The sequence below is a fragment of the Salvelinus fontinalis genome, unplaced genomic scaffold (genome assembly GCF_029448725.1).
Source record: "Salvelinus fontinalis isolate EN_2023a unplaced genomic scaffold, ASM2944872v1 scaffold_0021, whole genome shotgun sequence".
NCBI lineage: Eukaryota > Metazoa > Chordata > Actinopteri > Salmoniformes > Salmonidae > Salvelinus > Salvelinus fontinalis.
Genome location: NW_026600230.1, coordinates 182,677 through 204,012, shown reverse-complemented (window position 1 = coordinate 204,012; position 21,336 = coordinate 182,677). Strand labels below are relative to the sequence as shown.

The 21,336-nt window shown below is 42.2% G+C and overlaps 1 protein-coding gene across 1 annotated transcript; it reads right to left on the bottom strand.

The window, feature by feature from the left end:
* Positions 1–197: 197 nt before the first annotated feature.
* Positions 198–21,092, bottom strand: LOC129842182 (PRELI domain containing protein 3A-like). The gene is made up of 6 exons (XM_055910613.1): positions 21,048–21,092; positions 19,209–19,298; positions 19,033–19,103; positions 12,836–12,938; positions 3,714–3,790; positions 198–3,329 (listed from the first exon to the last, which is right to left on the bottom strand). Exons 1-5 carry the CDS (start codon positions 21,090–21,092, stop codon positions 3,719–3,721), a joined length of 381 nt encoding a protein of 126 aa, XP_055766588.1. The 3' UTR covers positions 198–3,329; positions 3,714–3,718.
* Between the last annotated feature and the right edge of the window lie 244 nt (positions 21,093–21,336).

Here is a 21,336-nt window from a genome sequence, read left to right as displayed (position 1 = left end):
AGCTCAATTACACCATCAACTGGCGACTTGACTTTACTGCAGTGTGATCTTCTGTCCTATTGGCTGGTCGGTGATGGTAATGCAGAATGGTCCTCTATTCATTGGCCAGTGACGGTTGACTAAATAGGCCATCATTTTTTGCATATTTCCTAATAATTTGCGTGTATGTAAAGAGAGAGTAACCAGTCCACAGCAGGTTTCAAATCAAAATCACATTTTATTTGTCACATGCGCTGAATACATGTGAAATGCTTATTTACAAGCCATTAACCAACAATGCAATTTTAAGAAAAATAAGTGTTTCACGAAAGTATTTACTAAAATGAACTGAAGTTAAAAAAAAAAATAATAATAATTTTCACAATGTTATAAAAATAAATATCTTTCTAACATTCAATTAAATCAACTGTGATAATTCAAGTATATGAAGACGCTATAAATAAACACCAGTCAGTAAAGCAGAGATTTTACAGAAGCTAAGTGTCTTAGTTGGCCATAGGACTCTGGTAGTGCACTATGTAGGGAACAGGGCTCTGGTCTAAAGTAGTGCACTATATAATCCTAGACTATCTATGTGAGGTCACTGTACATTCCTTTAATGTATATACCTTCATAATCCTAGACTATCTACGTGCAAAGAAATATCCATTGTGTTAAATGTCAAAGAAACTCTTGTTTAAATATGAAACACTACTAGACACCATTCACATTTGTGATAGATTCCTGGAGAACCTCCCATAAGAGAATGTTGTGATAGATTCCTGGAGAACCTCCCATAAGAGAATGCTGTGACAGATTCCTGGAGAACCTCCCATAAGAGAATGCTGTGACAGATTCCTGGAGAACCTTCCATAAGAGAATGCTGTGACAGATTACTGAAGAACCTTCCATAAGAGAATGCTGTGACAGATTCCTGGAGAACCTGCCATAAGAGAATGTTGTGACAGATTCCTGGAGAACCTTCCATAAGAGAATGTTGAATACGTACTTCATACAGTGTAGATCATTTCCAGAGTAAATACCATCCGCATTTCATATGGAGAATGACATTTTGTAGCTTTTCTATGTGATTCACATGTTAGAGTGGGGAGGGGTTATATCCACACTACATATGCACCCTAAATAGCACCCTAAATAGCATCCTAAATGGCACGCTAACCTATATCTATCATAGACCTTTGTATCCAATCAATATCCTCCTGGACATCAACGTTGTCCTCCATCCCTCGGTAGGGACGTCTTTCTGTGGAAGGATCAATGATCGCAGTCTTTCTGTGGAAGGATCAATGATCGCTGTCTTTCTGTGGAAGGATCAATGATCGCTGTCTTTCTGTGGAAGGATCAATGATCGCTGTCTTTCTGTGGAAGGATCAACGATCGCTGTCTTTCTGTGGAAGGATCAACGATCGCTGTCTTTCTGTGGAAGGATCAATGATCGCTGTCTTTCTGTGGAAGGATCAATGATCGCTGTCTTTCTGTGGAAGGATCAATGATCGCTGTCTTTCTGTGGAAGGATCAATGATCGCTGTCTTTCTGTGGAAGGATCAACGATCGCTGTCTTTCTGTGGAAGGATCAATGATCGCTGTCTTTCTGTGGAAGGATCAACGATCGCGGTCTTTCTGTGGAAGGATCAATGATCGCTGTCTTTCTGTGGAAGGATCAATGATCGCTGTCTTTCTGTGGAAGGATCAACGATCGCTGTCTTTCTGTGGAAGGATCAATGATCGCTGTCTTTCTGTGGAAGGATCAATGATCGCTGTCTTTCTGTGGAAGGATCAATGATCGCTGTCTTTCTGTGGAAGGATCAATGATCGCTGTCTTTCTGTGGAAGGATCAATGATCGCTGTCTTTCTGTGGAAGGATCAACGATCGCTGTCTTTCTGATTATATATTAATAACCCTTGAGTTTCTATTGATCGTTGACTTGACAGCCAGCAACATTCTATATGGGCACGGAGGCAGTCACCAGATGCCCTCTATGAAGTCTGGTCACCAGGGAGTGTTGTGATGTCCTCTATGTAGTCTGGTCACCAGGGAGTGTTGTGATGTCCTCTATGTAGTCTGGTCACCAGGGAGTGTTGTGATGTCCTCTATGAAGTCTGGTCACCAGGGAGTGTTGTGATGTCCTCTATGTAGTCTGGTCACCAGGGAGTGTTGTGATGTCCTCTATGTAGTCTGGTCACCAGGGAGTGTTGTGATGTCCTCTATGAAGTCTGGTCACCAGGGAGTGTTGTGATGTCCTCTATGAAGTCTGGTCACCAGGGAGTGTTGTGATGTCCTCTATGTAGTCTGGTCACCAGGGAGTGTTGTGACGTCTGGTCACCAGGGAGTGTTGTGATGTCCTCTATGAAGTCTGGTCACCAGGGAGTGTTGTGATGTCCTCTATGAAGTCTGGTCACCAGGGAGTGTTGTGATGTCCTCTATGAAGTCTGGTCACCAGGGAGTGTTGTGATGTCCTCTATGTAGTCTGGTCACCAGGGAGTGTTGTGATGTCCTCTATGTAGTCTGGTCACCAGGGAGTGTTGTGATGTCTGGTCACCAGGGAGTGTTGTGATGTCCTCTATGTAGTCTGGTCACCAGGGAGTGTTGTGATGTCCTCTATGTAGTCTGGTCACCAGGGAGTGTTGTGATGTCCTCTATGAAGTCTGGTCACCAGGGAGTGTAGTGATGTCTGGTCACCAGGGAGTGTTGTGATGTCCTCTATGTAGTCTGGTCACCAGGGAGTGTTGTGATGTCCTCTATGAAGTCTGGTCACCAGGGAGTGTTGTGATGTCCTCTATGAAGTCTGGTCACCAGGGAGTGTTGTGATGTCCTCTATGTAGTCTGGTCACCAGGGAGTGTTGTGATGTCCTCTATGAAGTCTGGTCACCAGGGAGTGTAGTGATGTCTGGTCACCAGGGAGTGTTGTGATGTCCTCTATGTAGTCTGGTCACCAGGGAGTGTTGTGATGTCCTCTATGAAGTCTGGTCACCAGGGAGTGTTGTGATGTCCTCTATGTAGTCTGGTCACCAGGGAGTGTTGTGATTCCCAGCTGCCATGTGGGAGGTGTGGCAGGGCTGGCTGCCATGTGGGAGGTGTGGCTGGGCTGGCTGCCATGTGGGAGGTGTGGCTGGGCTGGCTGCCATGTGGGAGGTGTGGCTGGGCTGGCTGCCATGTGGGAGGTGTGGCTGGGCTGGCTGCCATGTGGGAGGTGTGGCTGGGCTGGCTGCCATGTGGGAGGTGTGGCTGGGCTGGCTGCCATGTGGGAGGTGTGGCTGGGCTGGCTGCTTGGTGTAGGATGATATAGTCCCTGATCATGTAATCTACACAGTCCTCTGATTGGCCCTTCCTGCAGGCAACAATAGCAGAAGTGTTATTATAAAAACCGACAGAAAGTAGTTGACAGGCTTTCACCAGTTTGTCCATTTCATTGTTCAAAGTATTTGATCTTGTGTGGTCCTAACTTTCAAGATAGAAGAACTTGAAATGGGGAAAAAAGGAAAAGTAGCAGGATAACGGCCATTGTCTCAATAAACCATTCAGCTGCATGCAGTCATGTGCTGCTAAGCTAGGCCAGAGAAGAGTAGTTACCAGAGTCAGTACAGCTCACATAGAGGAACGTTCTCCCTTAGTATAGTAGAGGGACAGAGAAGAGTAGTTACCAGAGTCAGTACAGCTCACATAGAGGAACGTTCTCCCTTAGTATAGTAGAGGGACAGAGAAGAGTAGTTACCAGAGTCAGTACAGCTCACATAGAGGAACGTTCTCCCTTTCAGAGTTCTGAATGATCCACTCTATAGCGTCCCAACCCTACAGAGATAATAACACAGAGAGGGAGGGACAGAGAAGAGCTTAGATAGAGCATCCCAGCCCTATAGAGATAGTAGAGGGACAGAGAAGATCTTAGAGCATCCCAACCCTATAGAGATAGTAGAGGGACAGAGAAGATCTTAGATAGAGCATCCCAACCCTATAGAGATAGTAGAGGGACAGAGAAGATCTTAGATATAGCATCCCAACCCTATAGAGACAGTAGAGTGACAGAGAAGATCTTAGATAGAGCATCCCAACCCTATAGAGATAGTAGAGGGACAGAGAAGAGCTTAGATATAGCATCCCAACCCTACAGAGATAATAACACACAGAGGGAGGGACAGAGAAGATCTTAGATATAGCATCCCAACCCTATAGAGATAGTAGAGGGACAGAGAAGAGCTTAGATATAGCATCCCAACCCTATAGAGATAGTAGAGGGACAGAGAAGATCTTAGATATAGAGATAGTAGAGGGACAGAGAAGATCTTAGATATAGCATCCCAACCCTATAGAGATAGTAGAGGGACAGAGAAGATCTTAGATATAGCATCCCAACCCTCTAGAGATAATAACACACAGAGGGACGGACAGAGAAAATCTTAGATATAGCATCCCAACCCAATAGAGATAGTAGAGGGACAGAGAAGAGCTTAGATATAGCATCCCAACCCTATAGAGATAGTAGAGGGACAGAGAAGATCTTAGATAGAGCATCCCAACCCTATAGAGATAGTAGAGGGACAGAGAAGATCTTAGATATAGCATCCCAACCCTCTAGAGATAGTAGAGGGACAGAGAAGATCTTAGATAGAGCATCCCAACTCTATAGAGATAGTAGAGGGACAGAGAAGAGCTTAGATAGAGCATCCCAACTCTATAGAGATAGTAGAGGGACAGAGAAGAGCTTAGATAGAGCATCCCAACCCTATAGAGATAGTAGAGGGACAGAGAAGATCTTAGATAGAGCATCCCAACCCTATAGAGATAGTAGAGGGACAGAGAAGATCTTCGATATAGCATCCCAACCCTATAGAGATAGTAGAGGGACAGAGAAGACCTTAGATATAGCATCCCAACCCTATAGAGATAGTAGAGGGACAGAGAAGAGCTTAGATTTAGTATCCCAACTCTATAGAGATAGTAGAAGGACAGAGAATATCTTAGATATAGCATCCCAACCCTATAGAGATAGCAGAGGGACAGAGAAGATCTTAGATATAGCATCCCAACTCTATAGAGATAGTAGAGGGACAGAGAAGATCTTAGATATAGCATCCCAACCCTATAGAGATAGTAGAGGCACAGAGAAGATCTTAGATATAGAGATAGTAGAGGGACAGAGAAGATCTTAGATAGAGCATCCCAACCCTATAGAGATAGTAGAGGGACAGAGAAGATCTTAGATATAGCATCCCAACCCTATAGAGATAGTAGAGGGACAGAGAAGATCTTAGATAGAGCATCCCAACCCTATAGAGATAGTAGAGGGACAGAGAAGATCTTAGATATAGCATCCCAACCCTACAGAGATAGTAGAGGGACAGAGAAGAGCTTAGATAGAGCATGCCAACCCTATAGAGATAATAACACACAGAGGGAGGGACAGAGAATATCTTAGATAGAGCATCCCAACCCTATAGAGATAGCAGAGGGACAGAGAAGATCTTAGATATAGCATCCCAACCCTATAGAGATAGTAGAGGGACAGAGAAGAGCTTAGATAGAGCATCCCAACCCTCTAGAGATAATAACACACAGAGGGACGGACAGAGAAGATCTTAGATATAGCATCCCAACCCAATAGAGATAGTAGAGGGACAGAGAAGAGCTTAGATATAGCATCCCAACCCAATAGAGATAGTAGAGGGACAGAGAAGATCTTAGATAGAGCATCCCAACCCTATAGAGATAGTAGAGGGACAGAGAAGAGCTTAGATATAGCATCCCAACCCAATAGAGATAGTAGAGGGACAGAGAAGAGCTTAGATAGAGCATCCCAACCCTACAGAGATAATAACACACAGAGGGAGGGACAGAGAAGAGCTTATATATAGCATCCCAGCACTATAGAGATAGTAGATGGACAGAGAAGAGCTTAGATAGAGCATCCCAACCCTATAGAGATAGTAGAGGGACAGAGAAGATCTTAGATAGAGCATCCCAACCCTATAGAGATAGTAGAGGGACAGAGAAGATCTTAGATAGAGCATCCCAACCCTATAGAGATAGTAGAGGGACAGAGAAGATCTTAGATATAGCATCCCAACCCTATAGAGATAGTAGAGGGACAGAGAAGACCTTAGATATAGCATCCCAACCCTATAGAGATAGTAGAGGGACAGAGAAGAGCTTAGATATAGTATCCCAACTCTATAGAGATAGTAGAAGGACAGAGAATGTCTTAGATATAGCATCCCAACCCTATAGAGATAGCAGAGGGACAGAGAAGATCTTAGATATAGCATCCCAACTCTATAGAGATAGTAGAAGGACAGAGAAGATATAGCATCCCAACCCTATAGAGATAGTAGAGGCACAGAGAAGATCTTAGATATAGAGATAGTAGAGGGACAGAGAAGATCTTAGATAGAGCATCCCAACCCTATAGAGATAGTAGAGGGACAGAGAAGATCTTAGATATAGCATCCCAACCCTATAGAGATAGAGGGACAGAGAAGATCTTAGAGCATCCCAACCCTATAGAGATAGTAGAGGGACAGAGAAGATCTTAGATATAGCATCCCAACCCTATAGAGATAGTAGAGGGACAGAGAAGATCTTAGATAGAGCATCCCAACCCTATAGAGATAGTAGAGGGACAGAGAAGATCTTAGATATAGCATCCCAACCCTATAGAGATAGTAGAGGGACAGAGAATATCTTAGATAGAGCATCCCAACCCTATAGAGATAGTAGAGGGACAGAGAAGATCTTAGATATAGCATCACAACCCTATAGAGATAGTAGAGGGACAGAGAAGAGCTTAGATAGAGCATGCCAACCCTATAGAGATAATAACACACAGAGGGAGGGACAGAGAATATCTTAGATAGAGCATCCCAACCCTATAGAGATAGCAGAGGGACAGAGAAGATCTTAGATATAGCATCCCAACCCTATAGAGATAGTAGAGGGACAGAGAAGAGCTTAGATAGAGCATCCCAACCCTCTAGAGATAATAACACACAGAGGGACGGACAGAGAAGATCTTAGATATAGCATCCCAACCCAATAGAGATAGTAGAGGGACAGAGAAGAGCTTAGATATAGCATCCCAACCCAATAGAGATAGTAGAGGGACAGAGAAGATCTTAGATAGAGCATCCCAACCCTATAGAGATAGTAGAGGGACAGAGAAGAGCTTAGATATAGCATCCCAACCCAATAGAGATAGTAGAGGGACAGAGAAGAGCTTAGATAGAGCATCCCAACCCTACAGAGATAATAACACACAGAGGGAGGGACAGAGAAGAGCTTATATATAGCATCCCAGCACTATAGAGATAGTAGATGGACAGAGAAGAGCTTAGATATAGCATCCCAACCCTATAGAGATAGTAGAGGGACAGAGAAGATCTTAGATAGAGCATCCCAACCCTATAGAGATAGTAGAGGGACAGAGAAGATCTTAGATATAGCATCCCAACCCAATAGAGATAGTAGAGGGACAGAGAAGATCTTAGATAGAGCATCCCAACCCTATAGAGATAGTAGAGGCACAGAGAAGAGCTTAGATATAGCATCCCAACCCAATAGAGATAGTAGAGGGACAGAGAAGAGCTTAGATAGAGCATCCCAACCCTATAGAGATAGTAGAGGGACAGAGAAGATCTTAGATAGAGCATCCCAACCCTATAGAGATAGTAGAGGGACAGAGAAGATCTTCGATATAGCATCCCAACCCTATAGAGATAGTAGAGGGACAGAGAAGACCTTAGATATAGCATCCCAACCCTATAGAGATAGTAGAGGGACAGAGAAGAGCTTAGATATAGTATCCCAACTCTATAGAGATAGTAGAAGGACAGAGAATATCTTAGATATAGCATCCCAACCCTATAGAGATAGCAGAGGGACAGAGAAGATCTTAGATATAGCATCCCAACTCTATAGAGATAGTAGAGGGACAGAGAAGATCTTAGATATAGCATCCCAACCCTATAGAGATAGTAGAGGCACAGAGAAGATCTTAGATATAGAGATAGTAGAGGGACAGAGAAGATCTTAGATAGAGCATCCCAACCCTATAGAGATAGTAGAGGGACAGAGAAGATCTTAGATATAGCATCCCAACCCTATAGAGATAGAGGGACAGAGAAGATCTTAGAGCATCCCAACCCTATAGAGATAGTAGAGGGACAGAGAAGATCTTAGATATAGCATCCCAACCCTATAGAGATAGTAGAGGGACAGAGAAGATCTTAGATAGAGCATCCCAACCCTATAGAGATAGTAGAGGGACATCGAAGATCTTAGATATAGCATCCCAACCCTATAGAGATAGTAGAGGGACAGAGAATATCTTAGATAGAGCATCCCAACCCTATAGAGATAGTAGAGGGACAGAGAAGATCTTAGATATAGCATCACAACCCTATAGAGATAGTAGAGGGACAGAGAAGAGCTTAGATAGAGCATGCCAACCCTATAGAGATAATAACACACAGAGGGAGGGACAGAGAATATCTTAGATAGAGCATCCCAACCCTATAGAGATAGCAGAGGGACAGAGAAGATCTTAGATATAGCATCCCAACCCTATAGAGATAGTAGAGGGACAGAGAAGAGCTTAGATAGAGCATCCCAACCCTCTAGAGATAATAACACACAGAGGGACGGACAGAGAAGATCTTAAATATAGCATCCCAACCCAATAGAGATAGTAGAGGGACAGAGAAGAGCTTAGATATAGCATCCCAACCCAATAGAGATAGTAGAGGGACAGAGAAGATCTTAGATAGAGCATCCCAACCCTATAGAGATAGTAGAGGGACAGAGAAGAGCTTAGATATAGCATCCCAACCCAATAGAGATAGTAGAGGGACAGAGAAGAGCTTAGATAGAGCATCCCAACCCTACAGAGATAATAACACACAGAGGGAGGGACAGAGAAGAGCTTATATATAGCATCCCAGCACTATAGAGATAGTAGATGGACAGAGAAGAGCTTAGATAGAGCATCCCAACCCTATAGAGATAGTAGAGGGACAGAGAAGATCTTAGATAGAGCATCCCAACCCTATAGAGATAGTAGAGGGACAGAGAAGATCTTAGATAGAGCATCCCAACCCTATAGAGATAGTAGGGGGACAGAGAAGATCTTAGATATAGCATCCCAACCCTATAGAGATAGTAGAGGGACAGAGAAGACCTTAGATATAGCATCCCAACCCTATAGAGATAGTAGAGGGACAGAGAAGAGCTTAGATATAGTATCCCAACACTATAGAGATAGTAGAAGGACAGAGAATGTCTTAGATATAGCATCCCAACCCTATAGAGATAGCAGAGGGACAGAGAAGATCTTAGATATAGCATCCCAACTCTATAGAGATAGTAGAGGGACAGAGAAGATCTTAGATATAGCATCCCAACCCTATAGAGATAGTAGAGGGACAGAGAAGATCTTAGATATAGCATCCCAACCCTATAGAGATAGTAGAGGCACAGAGAAGATCTTAGATATAGAGATAGTAGAGGGACAGAGAAGATCTTAGATAGAGCATCCCAACCCTATAGAGATAGTAGAGGGACAGAGAAGATCTTAGATATAGCATCCCAACCCTATAGAGATAGAGGGACAGAGAAGATCTTAGAGCATCCCAACCCTATAGAGATAGTAGAGGGACAGAGAAGATCTTAGATATAGCATCCCAACCCTATAGAGATAGTAGAGGGACAGAGAAGATCTTAGATAGAGCATCCCAACCCTATAGAGATAGTAGAGGGACATCGAAGATCTTAGATATAGCATCCCAACCCTATAGAGATAGTAGAGGGACAGAGAATATCTTAGATAGAGCATCCCAACCCTATAGAGATAGTAGAGGGACAGAGAAGATCTTAGATATAGCATCACAACCCTATAGAGATAGTAGAGGGACAGAGAAGAGCTTAGATAGAGCATGCCAACCCTATAGAGATAATAACACACAGAGGGAGGGACAGAGAATATCTTAGATAGAGCATCCCAACCCTATAGAGATAGCAGAGGGACAGAGAAGATCTTAGATATAGCATCCCAACCCTATAGAGATAGTAGAGGGACAGAGAAGAGCTTAGATAGAGCATCCCAACCCTCTAGAGATAATAACACACAGAGGGACGGACAGAGAAGATCTTAAATATAGCATCCCAACCCAATAGAGATAGTAGAGGGACAGAGAAGAGCTTAGATATAGCATCCCAACCCAATAGAGATAGTAGAGGGACAGAGAAGATCTTAGATAGAGCATCCCAACCCTATAGAGATAGTAGAGGGACAGAGAAGAGCTTAGATATAGCATCCCAACCCAATAGAGATAGTAGAGGGACAGAGAAGAGCTTAGATAGAGCATCCCAACCCTACAGAGATAATAACACACAGAGGGAGGGACAGAGAAGAGCTTATATATAGCATCCCAGCACTATAGAGATAGTAGATGGACAGAGAAGAGCTTAGATAGAGCATCCCAACCCTATAGAGATAGTAGAGGGACAGAGAAGATCTTAGATAGAGCATCCCAACCCTATAGAGATAGTAGAGGGACAGAGAAGATCTTAGATAGAGCATCCCAACCCTATAGAGATAGTAGGGGGACAGAGAAGATCTTAGATATAGCATCCCAACCCTATAGAGATAGTAGAGGGACAGAGAAGACCTTAGATATAGCATCCCAACCCTATAGAGATAGTAGAGGGACAGAGAAGAGCTTAGATATAGTATCCCAACACTATAGAGATAGTAGAAGGACAGAGAATGTCTTAGATATAGCATCCCAACCCTATAGAGATAGCAGAGGGACAGAGAAGATCTTAGATATAGCATCCCAACTCTATAGAGATAGTAGAGGGACAGAGAAGATCTTAGATATAGCATCCCAACCCTATAGAGATAGTAGAGGGACAGAGAAGATCTTAGATAGAGCATCCCAACCCTATAGAGAAAGTAGAGGGACAGAGAAGATCTTAGATATAGCATCCCAACCCTATAGAGATAGCAGAGGGACAGAGAAGATCTTAGATATAGCATCCCAATTCTATAGAGATAGTAGAGGGACAGAGAAGATCTTAGATATAGCATCCCAACCCTATAGAGATAGTAGAGGCACAGAGAAGATCTTAGATATAGAGATAGTAGAGGGACAGAGAAGATCTTAGATAGAGGATCCCAACCCTATAGAGATAGTAGAGGGACAGAGAAGATCTTAGATATAGCATCCCAACCCTATAGAGATAGAGGGACAGAGAAGATCTTAGAGCATCCCAACCCTATAGAGATAGTAGAGGGACAGAGAAGATCTTAGATATAGCATCCCAACCCTATAGAGATAGTAGAGGGACAGAGAAAATCTTAGATAGATCATCCCAACCCTATAGAGATAGTAGAGGGACATCGAAGATCTTAGATATAGCATCCCAACCCTATAGAGATAGTAGAGGGACAGAGAAGATCTTAGATAGAGCATCCCAACCCTATAGAGATAGTAGAGGGACAGAGAAGATCTTAGATATAGCATCCCAACCCTATAGAGATAGTAGAGGGACAGAGAAGATCTTAGATAGAGCATCCCAACCCTATAGAGATAGTAGAGGGACAGAGAAGATCTTAGATATAGCATCCCAACCCTATAGAGAAAGTTGAGGGACAGAGAAGATCTTAGATATAGCATCCCAGCCCTATAGAGATAGTAGAGGGACAGAGAAGAGCTTAGATAGAGCATCCCAACCCTATAGAGATAGTAGAGGGACAGAGAAGATCTTAGATATAGCATCCCAACCCTATAGAGATAGTAGAGGGACAGAGAAGATCTTAGATATAGCATCCCAACCCTATAGAGATAGTAGAGGGACAGAGAAGATCTCAGATATAGCATCCCAACCTTATAGAGATAGTAGAGGGACAGAGAAGATCTTAGATATAGCATCCCAACCCTACAGAGATAATAACACACAGAGGGAGGGACAGAGAAGATCTTAGATATAGCATCCCAACCCTATAGAGATAGTAGAGGGACAGAGAAGATCTTAGATATAGCATCCCAACCCTACAGAGATAATAACACACAGAGGGAGGGACAGAGAAGATCTTAGATATAGCATCCCAACCCTATAGAGATAGTAGAGGGACAGAGAAGAGCTTAGATATAGCATCCCAACCCTATAGAGATAGTAGAGGGACAGAGAAGATCTTAGATATAGCATCCCAACCCTATAGAGATAGTAGAGGGACAGAGAAGATCTCAGATATAGCATCCCAACCCTATAGAGATAGTTGAGGGACAGAGAAGATCTTAGATATAGCATCCCAACCCTATAGAGATAGTAGAGGGACAGAGAAGATCTTAGATATAGCATCCCAACCCTATAGAGATAATAACACACAGAGGGAGGGACAGAGAAGATCTTAGATATAGCATCCCAACCCTATAGAGATAGTAGAGGGACAGAGAAGAGCTTAGATATAGCATCCCAACCCTATAGAGATAGTAGAGGGACAGAGAAGATCTTAGATATAGCATCCCAACCCTATAGAGATAATAACACACAGAGGGAGGGACAGAGAAGATCTTCGATATAGCATCCCAACCCTATAGAGATAGTAGAGGGACAGAGAAGATCTTAGATATAGCATCCCAACTCTTAGCTTCTGACTTATTTCAGAGAAGACATAGGCGAAGTCAGCCACACAGAGACGTTTAATGAGAGTTTGGTCCGTGGACCGTCTCTCTTCACAGTCAGGAAAGCATAAAGGAAACGCTGCATGCTGGGACACGCTCCGGGATTGTTACATCAGTATCGCTTAGGTAGATTCTGTAGAGTAACATTTCACAACAGCACCTTTCTGGCGTTAGCTGACATTCTGCGGGCCATCATTCCCTCCAGGTAACTGCTCAAACTGACTCCTTTTACTGTGATGATAGCCTCCTGGGTCAGAACAGTACTGAGAGGGACAGAGGAGGGGTGGAGGGGGGGAACAAGATAGTTAGAACAGCACTGAGAGGGACAGAGGAGGGGTGGAGGGGGGGAACAAGATAGTTAGAACAGCACTGAGAGGGACAGAGGAGGGGTGGAGGGGGGGAACAAGATAGTTAGAACAGCACTGAGAGGGACAGAGGAGGGGTGGAGGGGGGGAACAAGATAGTTAGAACAGCACTGAGAGGGACAGAGGAGGGGGTGGAGGGGGGAACAAGATAGTTAGAACAGCACTGAGAGGGACAGAGGAGGGGGGGAGGGGGGGAACAAGATAGTTAGAACAGCACTGAGAGGGACAGAGGAGGGGGGGGGGGACAAGATAGTTAGAACAGCACTGAGAGGGACAGAGGAGGGGGGGAACAAGATAGTTAGAACAGCACTGAGAGGGACAGAGGAGGGGTGGAGGGGGGGAACAAGATAGTTAGAACAGCACTGAGAGGGACAGAGGAGGGGTGGGGGGGGGAACAAGATAGTTAGAACAGCACTGAGAGGGACAGAGGAGGGGTGGAGGGGGGGAACAAGATAGTTAGAACAGCACTGAGAGGGACAGAGGAGGGGTGGAGGGGGGGAACAAGATAGTTAGAACAGCACTGAGAGGGACAGAGGGGGGGTGGAGGGGGGGAACAAGATAGTTAGAACAGCACTGAGAGGGACAGAGGAGGGGTGGAGGGGGGGAACAAGATAGTTAGAACAGCACTGAGAGGGACAGAGGAGGGGTGGAGGGGGGGAACAAGATAGTTAGAACAGCACTGAGAGGGACAGAGGAGGGGTGGAGGGGGGGAACAAGATAGTTAGAACAGCACTGAGAGGGACAGAGGAGGGGTGGAGGGGGGAACAAGATAGTTAGAACAGCACTGAGAGGGACAGAGGAGGGGGGGAGGGGGGAACAAGATAGTTAGAACAGCACTGAGAGGGACAGAGGAGGGGTGGAGGGGGGAACAAGATAGTTAGAACAGCACTGAGAGGGACAGAGGAGGGGGGGGGAACAAGATAGTTAGAACAGCACTGAGAGGGACAGAGGAGGGGGGGAGGGGGGGAAAAAGATAGTTAGAACAGCACTGAGAGGGACAGAGGAGGGGTGGAGGGGGGGAACAAGATAGTTAGAACAGCACTGAGAGGGACAGAGGAGGGGGGGAACAAGATAGTTAGAACAGCACAGAGGGACAGAGGAGGGGTGGAGGGGGGGAACAAGATAGTTAGAACAGCACTGAGAGGGACAGAGGAGGGGTGGAGGGGGGGAACAAGATAGTTAGAACAGCACTGAGAGGGACAGAGGAGGGGTGGAGGGGGGGAACAAGATAGTTAGAACATCACTGAGAGGAACAGAGGAGGGGTGGAGGGGGGAACAAGATAGTTAGAACAGCACTGAGAGGGACAGAGGAGGGGTGGAGGGGGGGAACAAGATAGTTAGAACAGCACAGAGAGGGACAGAGGAGGGGTGGAGGGGGGGACAAGATAGTTAGAACAGCACTGAGAGGGACAGAGGAGAGGTGGAGGGGGGGAACAAGATAGTTAGAACAGCACTGAGAGGGACAGAGGAGGGGTGGAGGGGGGGACAAGATAGTTAGGTTGCTGTACAAGTTAAGATTAATTTGTAAATGAAGTGGAATCATGCTAGGTTGTAATGTATTATCACGCTAGGTTGTAATGCATTATCATGCTAGGTTGTAATGTATTATCACGCTAGGTTGTAATGTATTATCACGCTAGGTTGTAATGCATTATCATGCTAGGTTGTAAGGTATTATCATGCTAGGTTGTAATGTATTATCATGCTAGGTTGTAATGTATTATCATGCTAGGTTGTAATGTATTATCATGCTAGGTTGTAATGTATTATCACGCTAGGTTGTAATGTATTATCATGCTAGGTTGTAATGTGTTATCATGCTAGGTTGTAATGTAGTAATGTATTATCACGCTAGGTTGTAATGTATTATCACGCTAGGTTGTAATGTGTTATCACGCTAGGTTGTAATGTATTATCATGCTAGGTTGTAATGTATTATCATGCTAGGTTGTAATGTGTTATCATGCTAGGTTGTAATGTAGTAATGTATTATCACGCTAGGTTGTAATGTATTATCATGCTAGGTTGTAATGTAGTAATGTATTATCATGCTAGGTTGTAATGTATTATCATGCTAGGTTGTAATGTATTATCATGGTAGGTTGTAATGTATTATCACGCTAGGTTGTAATGTAGTAAGGTATTATCATGCTAGGTTGTAATGTAGTAAGGTATTATCATGCTAGGTTGTAATGTAGTAATGTGTTATCATGCTAGGTTGTAATGTATTATCATGCTAGGTTGTAATGTATTATCACGCTAGGTTGTAATGTATTATCATGCTAGGTTGTAATGTATTATCATGCTAGGTTGTAATGTATTATCACGCTAGGTTGTAATGTATTATCACGCTAGGTTGTAATGTGTTATCACGCTAGGTTGTAATGTATTATCATGCTAGCTTGTAATGTATTATCATGCTAGGTTGTAATGTATTATCATGCTAGGTTGTAATGTGTTATCACGCTAGGTTGTAATGTGTTATCACGCTAGGTTGTAATGTAGTAATGTATTATCACGCTAGGTTGTAATGTATTATCATGCTAGGTTGTAATGTAGTAATGTATTATCACGCTAGGTTGTAATGTATTATCATGCTAGGTTGTAATGTATTATCATGCTAGGTTGTAATGTGTTATCACGCTAGGTTGTAATGTGTTATCACGCTAGGTTGTAATGTAGTAATGTATTATCACGCTAGGTTGTAATGTATTATCATGCTAGGTTGTAATGTAGTAATGTATTATCACGCTAGGTTGTAATGTGTTATCACGCTAGGTTGTAATGTAGTAATGTATTATCACGCTAGGTTGTAATGTATTATCATGCTAGGTTGTAATGTATTATCATGCTAGGTTGTAATGTAGTAATGTATTATCATGCTAGGTTGTAATGTAGTAATGTATTATCATGCTAGGTTGTAATGTATTATCATGCTAGGTTGTAATGTGTTATCACGCTAGGTTGTAAGGTATTATCATGCTAGGTTGTAAGGTATTATCATGCTAGGTTGTAAGGTATTATCATGCTAGGTTGTAATGTATTATCATGCTAGGTTGTAATGTATTATCATGCTAGGTTGTAATGTATTATCACGCTAGGTTGTAATGTATTATCACGCTAGGTTGTAATGTGTTATCATGCTAGGTTGTAAGGTATTATCACGCTAGGTTGTAAGGTATTATCATGCTAGGTTGTAAGGTATTATCACGCTAGGTTGTAAGGTATTATCATGCTAGGTTGTAATGTAGTAAGGTATTATCATGCTAGGTTGTAAGGTATTATCATGCTAGGTTGTAATGTAGTAAGGTATTATCATGCTAGGTTGCTAAGGTATTATCATGCTAGGTTGTAAGGTATTATCATGCTAGGTTGTAAGGTATTATCATGCTAGGTTGTAAGGTATTATCATGCTAGGTTGTAATGTAGGTTGTAATGTATTATCATGCTAGGTTGTAATGTATTATCATGCTAGGTTGTAATGTATTATCACGCTAGGTTGTAATGTATTATCACGCTAGGTTGTAATGTATTATCACGCTAGGTTGTAATGTATTATCACGCTAGGTTGTAATGTATTATCACGCTAGGTTGTAATGTATTATCACGCTAGGTTGTAATGTATTATCACGCTAGGTTGTAATGTATTATCATGATAGGTTGTAATGTATTATCATGATAGGTTGTAATGTATTATCATGATAGGTTGTAATGTAGTAATGTGTTATCATGCTAGGTTGTAATGTATTATCACGCTAGGTTGTAATGTATTATCACGCTAGGTTGTAATGTGTTATCATGCTAGGTTGTAAGGTATTATCACGCTAGGTTGTAATGTAGTAAGGTATTATCATGCTAGGTTGTAAGGTATTATCACGCTAGGTTGTAATGTAGTAAGGTATTATCATGCTAGGTTGTAAGGTATTATCATGCTAGGTTGTAATGTAGTAAGGTATTATCATGCTAGGTTGCTAAGGTATTATCACGCTAGGTTGTAATGTAGTAAGGTATTATCATGCTAGGTTGTAAGGTATTATCATGCTAGGTTGTAATGTAGTAAGGTATTATCATGCTAGGTTGCTAAGGTATTACCATGCTAGGTTGTAAGGTATTATCATGCTAGGTTGTAAGGTATTATCATGCTAGGTTGTAAGGTATTATCATGCTAGGTTGTAAGGTATTATCATGCTAGGTTGTAATGTAGGTTGTAATGTATTATCATGCTAGGTTGTAATGTATTATCATGCTAGGTTGTAATGTATTATCACGCTAGGTTGTAATGTATTATCACGCTAGGTTGTAATGTATTATCACGCTAGGTTGTAATGTATTATCACGCTAGGTTGTAATGTATTATCACGCTAGGTTGTAATGTATTATCATGATAGGTTGTAATGTATTATCATGATAGGTTGTAATGTATTATCACGCTAGGTTGTAATGTATTATCATGATAGGTTGTAATGTATTATCACGCTAGGTTGTAATGTGTTATCATGCTAGGTTGTAATGTATTATCACGCTAGGTTGTAATGTATTATCACGCTAGGTTGTAATGTATTATCACGCTAGGTTGTAATGTATTATCATGCTAGGTTGTAATGTAGTAATGTATTATCATGCTAGGTTGTAATGTATTATCATGCTAGGTTGTAATGTAGTAATGTATTATCACGCTAGGTTGTCATGTGTTATCACGCTAGGTTGTAATGTATTATCATGGTAGGTTGTAATGTATTATCATGGTAGGTTGTAATGTAGTTATGTATTATCATGGTAGGTTGTAATGTATTATCATGCTAGGTTGTAATGTATTATCATGCTAGGTTGTAATGTATTATCATGGTAGGTTGTAATATGTTATCACGCTAGGTTGTAATGTATTATCATGCTAGGTTGTAATGTAGTAATGTATTATCATGCTAGGTTGTAATGTATTATCATGCTAGGTTGTAATGTAGTAATGTATTATCATGCTAGGTTGTAATGTATTATCATGCTAGGTTGTAATGTAGTAATGTATTATCACGCTAGGTTGTAATGTATTATCATGCTAGGCTGTAATGTATTATCACGCTAGGTTGTAATGTATTATCATGCTAGATTGTAATGTATTATCATGCTAGGTTGTTATGTGTTATCACGCTAGGTTGTAATGTGTTATCATGCTAGGTTGTAATGTATTATCACGCTAGGTTGTAATGTATTATCACGCTAGGTTGTAATGTATTATCACGCTAGGTTGTAATGTATTATCATGCTAGGTTGTAATGTATTATCATGCTAGGTTGTAATGTATTATCATGCTAGGTTGTAATGTATTATCATGCTAGGTTGTAATGTATTATCACGCTAGGTTGTAATGTATTATCATGCTAGGTTGTAATGTAGGTTGTAATGTGTTATCATGCTAGGCTGTAATGTATTATCATGCTAGGCTGTAATGTATTATCATGCTAGGTTGTAATGTAGGTTGTAATGTGTTATCATGCTAGGCTGTAATGTGTTAGCATGCTAGGTTGTAATGTGTTAGCATGCTAGGATGTAATGTGTTATCATGCTAGGTTGTAATGTATTAGCATGCTAGGCTGTAATGTATTATCACGCTAGGTTGTAATGTAGGTTGTAATGTGTTATCATGCTAGGCTGTAATGTATTATCATGCTAGGCTGTAATGTATTATCATGCTAGGTTGTAATGTAGGTTGTAATGTGTTATCATGCTAGGCTGTAATGTATTATCATGCTAGGTTGTAATGTATTATCATGCTAGGTTGTAATGTAGGTTGTAATGTGTTATCATGCTAGGTTGTAATGTGTTATCATGCTAGGTTGTAATGTAGGTTGTAATGTGTTATCATGCTAGGTTGTAATGTGTTATCATGCTAGGTTGTAATGTAGGTTGTAATGTATTAGCATGCTAGGTTGTAATGTATTAGCATGCTAGGTTGTAATGTGTTAGCATGCTAGGTTGGGTCTTTGCTTCTACTTACACCTCTGGGTTGTCTGGATGAGGTCTGTAAACCAGTCTTTCATCCACCGACACCAGATTGGTTAGAGTTATCTGCGGGACGAAGAAGAAGACAATAGTTTGTATGAAACGTTCATGAAGATACCACCGACAACAGAAACCTGATTTATACAAGAGAAGGGACCGCTTTCCACTCACATTTGTTGAATAAAGCTCCATCTTTTTCTCCTCAGGATCTACGATGGAGTGCTCCTTGACGTACGTCCGGGTATGACCGGTCCCCAAGATCTACCAGAGAAACATTCAGGTCAGTCTATATATACACACACTATCGTTCAAAAGTTTGGAGTCACTTAGAAATGTCCTCAATTTTTTTGTTCATTACAATAACGTAAATTGATCAGAAATACAGTGTAGACATTGTTAATGTTGAAAATGACTATTGTAGCTGGAAACGGCTGATTTTTAATGGAATATCTACATAGGCGTACAGAGGCCCATTATCAGCAACCATCACTCCTGTGTTCCAATGGCACGTTGTGTTAGCTAATCCAAGTTGATCATTTTAAAGGCTGAAAACTGTTGAAAACTGTTGTTTTGATTAAAGAAACAATAAAACTGGCCTTCTTTAGACTAGTTGAGTATCTGGAGCATCAGCATTTGTGGGTTCGATTACAGGCTCAAAATGTCCATAAACAAAGACCTTTCTTCTGAAACTCGGCCTTCTATTCTTGTTCTGAGAAATGAAGGCTATTCCATGCGAGAAATTGCCAAGAAACTGAAGATCTCGTACAACCCTGTGTACTACTCCCTTCACAGAACAGCGCAAACTGGCTCTAACCAGAATAGAAAGAGGAGTGGGAGGCCCCGGTGCACAACTGAGCAAGAGGACAAGTACATTAGAGTGTCTAGTTTGAGAAACAGACGCCTCACAAGTCCTCAACCAGGCAGCTTCATTAAATAGTACCCGCAAAACACCAGTGTCAACGTCAACAGTGAAGAGGCATCTCCGGGATGCTGGCCTTCTAGACAGAGTTGCAAAGAAAAAGCCATATCTCAGACTGGCCAATAAAAATAAAAGATTAAGAAAGATGGGCAAAAGAACACAGACACTGAACAGATGAAGATTAGAAAAAAGTGTTATGGACAGACGAATCTAAGTGTGAGGTGTTCGAATCACAAAGAAGAACATTTGTGAGACGCAGAAAAAATGAAAAGATGCTGGAGGAGTGCTTGATGCCATCTGTCAAGTGTGGTGGAGGCAATGTGATGGTCTGGGGGTGCTTTGGTGGTGGTAAAGTGGGAGATTTGTACAGGGCAAATGGGATCTTAAAGAAGGAAGGCTATCACTCCATTTTGCAACGCCATGCCATACCCTGTGGATGGCGCTTAATTGAAGCCGATTTCCTCCTTCAACAGGACAACAGCTCCAAACTATGCAAGAACTATTTAGGGAAGAAGCAGTCAGCTGGTATTCTATCTATAATGGAGTGGCCAGCACAGTCACCTGATCTCAACCCTATTCGAGCTTTTGTGGGAGCATCTTGACCGTATGGTACGTCAGAAGTGCCCATCAAGCCAATCCAACTTGTGGGAGGTGCTTCATGAAGCATGGGGGTGACATCTCTTCAGATTACCTCAACAAACTGACAACTAGAATACCAAAGGTCTACCAAGGCCATAATTGCTGCAAATGAAGGATTCTTTGACGAAATAAATTATTATTTCAATTAAACATAATTATTTATAACCTTGTCAACATCTTGACTATATTTCCTATTCATTTTGCAACTCATTTCATGTATATTTTTCATGGAAAACAAGGACATTTCTAAGTGACCCCAAACTTCTGAACGGTAGTGTATATACATATACATACTCAGAGGTACAACCCCCCCGTTCACAGAAATGGTACGCTCCTACAGACAGTGAGTCATGTGACCGTGGCTTGCTATATAAAAACAGGCAGACAGGCATCGAGGCATTCAGTTACTGTTTGATTGAACGTTCGAACGGGGCAAAACGAGGGACCTAAACGACTTTGAGCGTGGGATGATCGTCGGCGCCGGGCCCGCCGGGCATCCTGGGCTTTTCACGCACGACAATGTTTCAGGGGTTTTACCGAGAACAGAGAGACTAATAGAAAAACATCCAGTCAGGGGCAGTGCTGTGGGTGAAAACAGCTCGTTGATGAGAGGTCGAAGGAAAATGGCAAGAATGGTGCAAGCTAACAAGCTAACAAGCTAACAAGCTAACATGCTAACATGCTAACAAGCTAACAGGCAAATAACGACGCAGTACAACAGTGGAGGGCAGAACGGCATCT

Excerpts from the sequence above, each read along its gene's own strand:
- LOC129842182 (XM_055910613.1), bottom strand. The coding sequence starts at position 21,092 with ATGCCCGGCGGGCCCGGCGCCGACGATCATCCCACGCTCAAAGTC. Across the intron at positions 19,104-19,208 it reads TGGAGCTTTATTCAACAAAT|ATAACTCTAACCAATCTGGT; the intron begins GTGAGTGGAAAG and ends TTCGTCCCGCAG. Across the intron at positions 12,939-19,032 it reads CATCCAGACAACCCAGAGGT|TACTGTTCTGACCCAGGAGG; the intron begins GTAAGTAGAAGC and ends TGTCCCTCTCAG.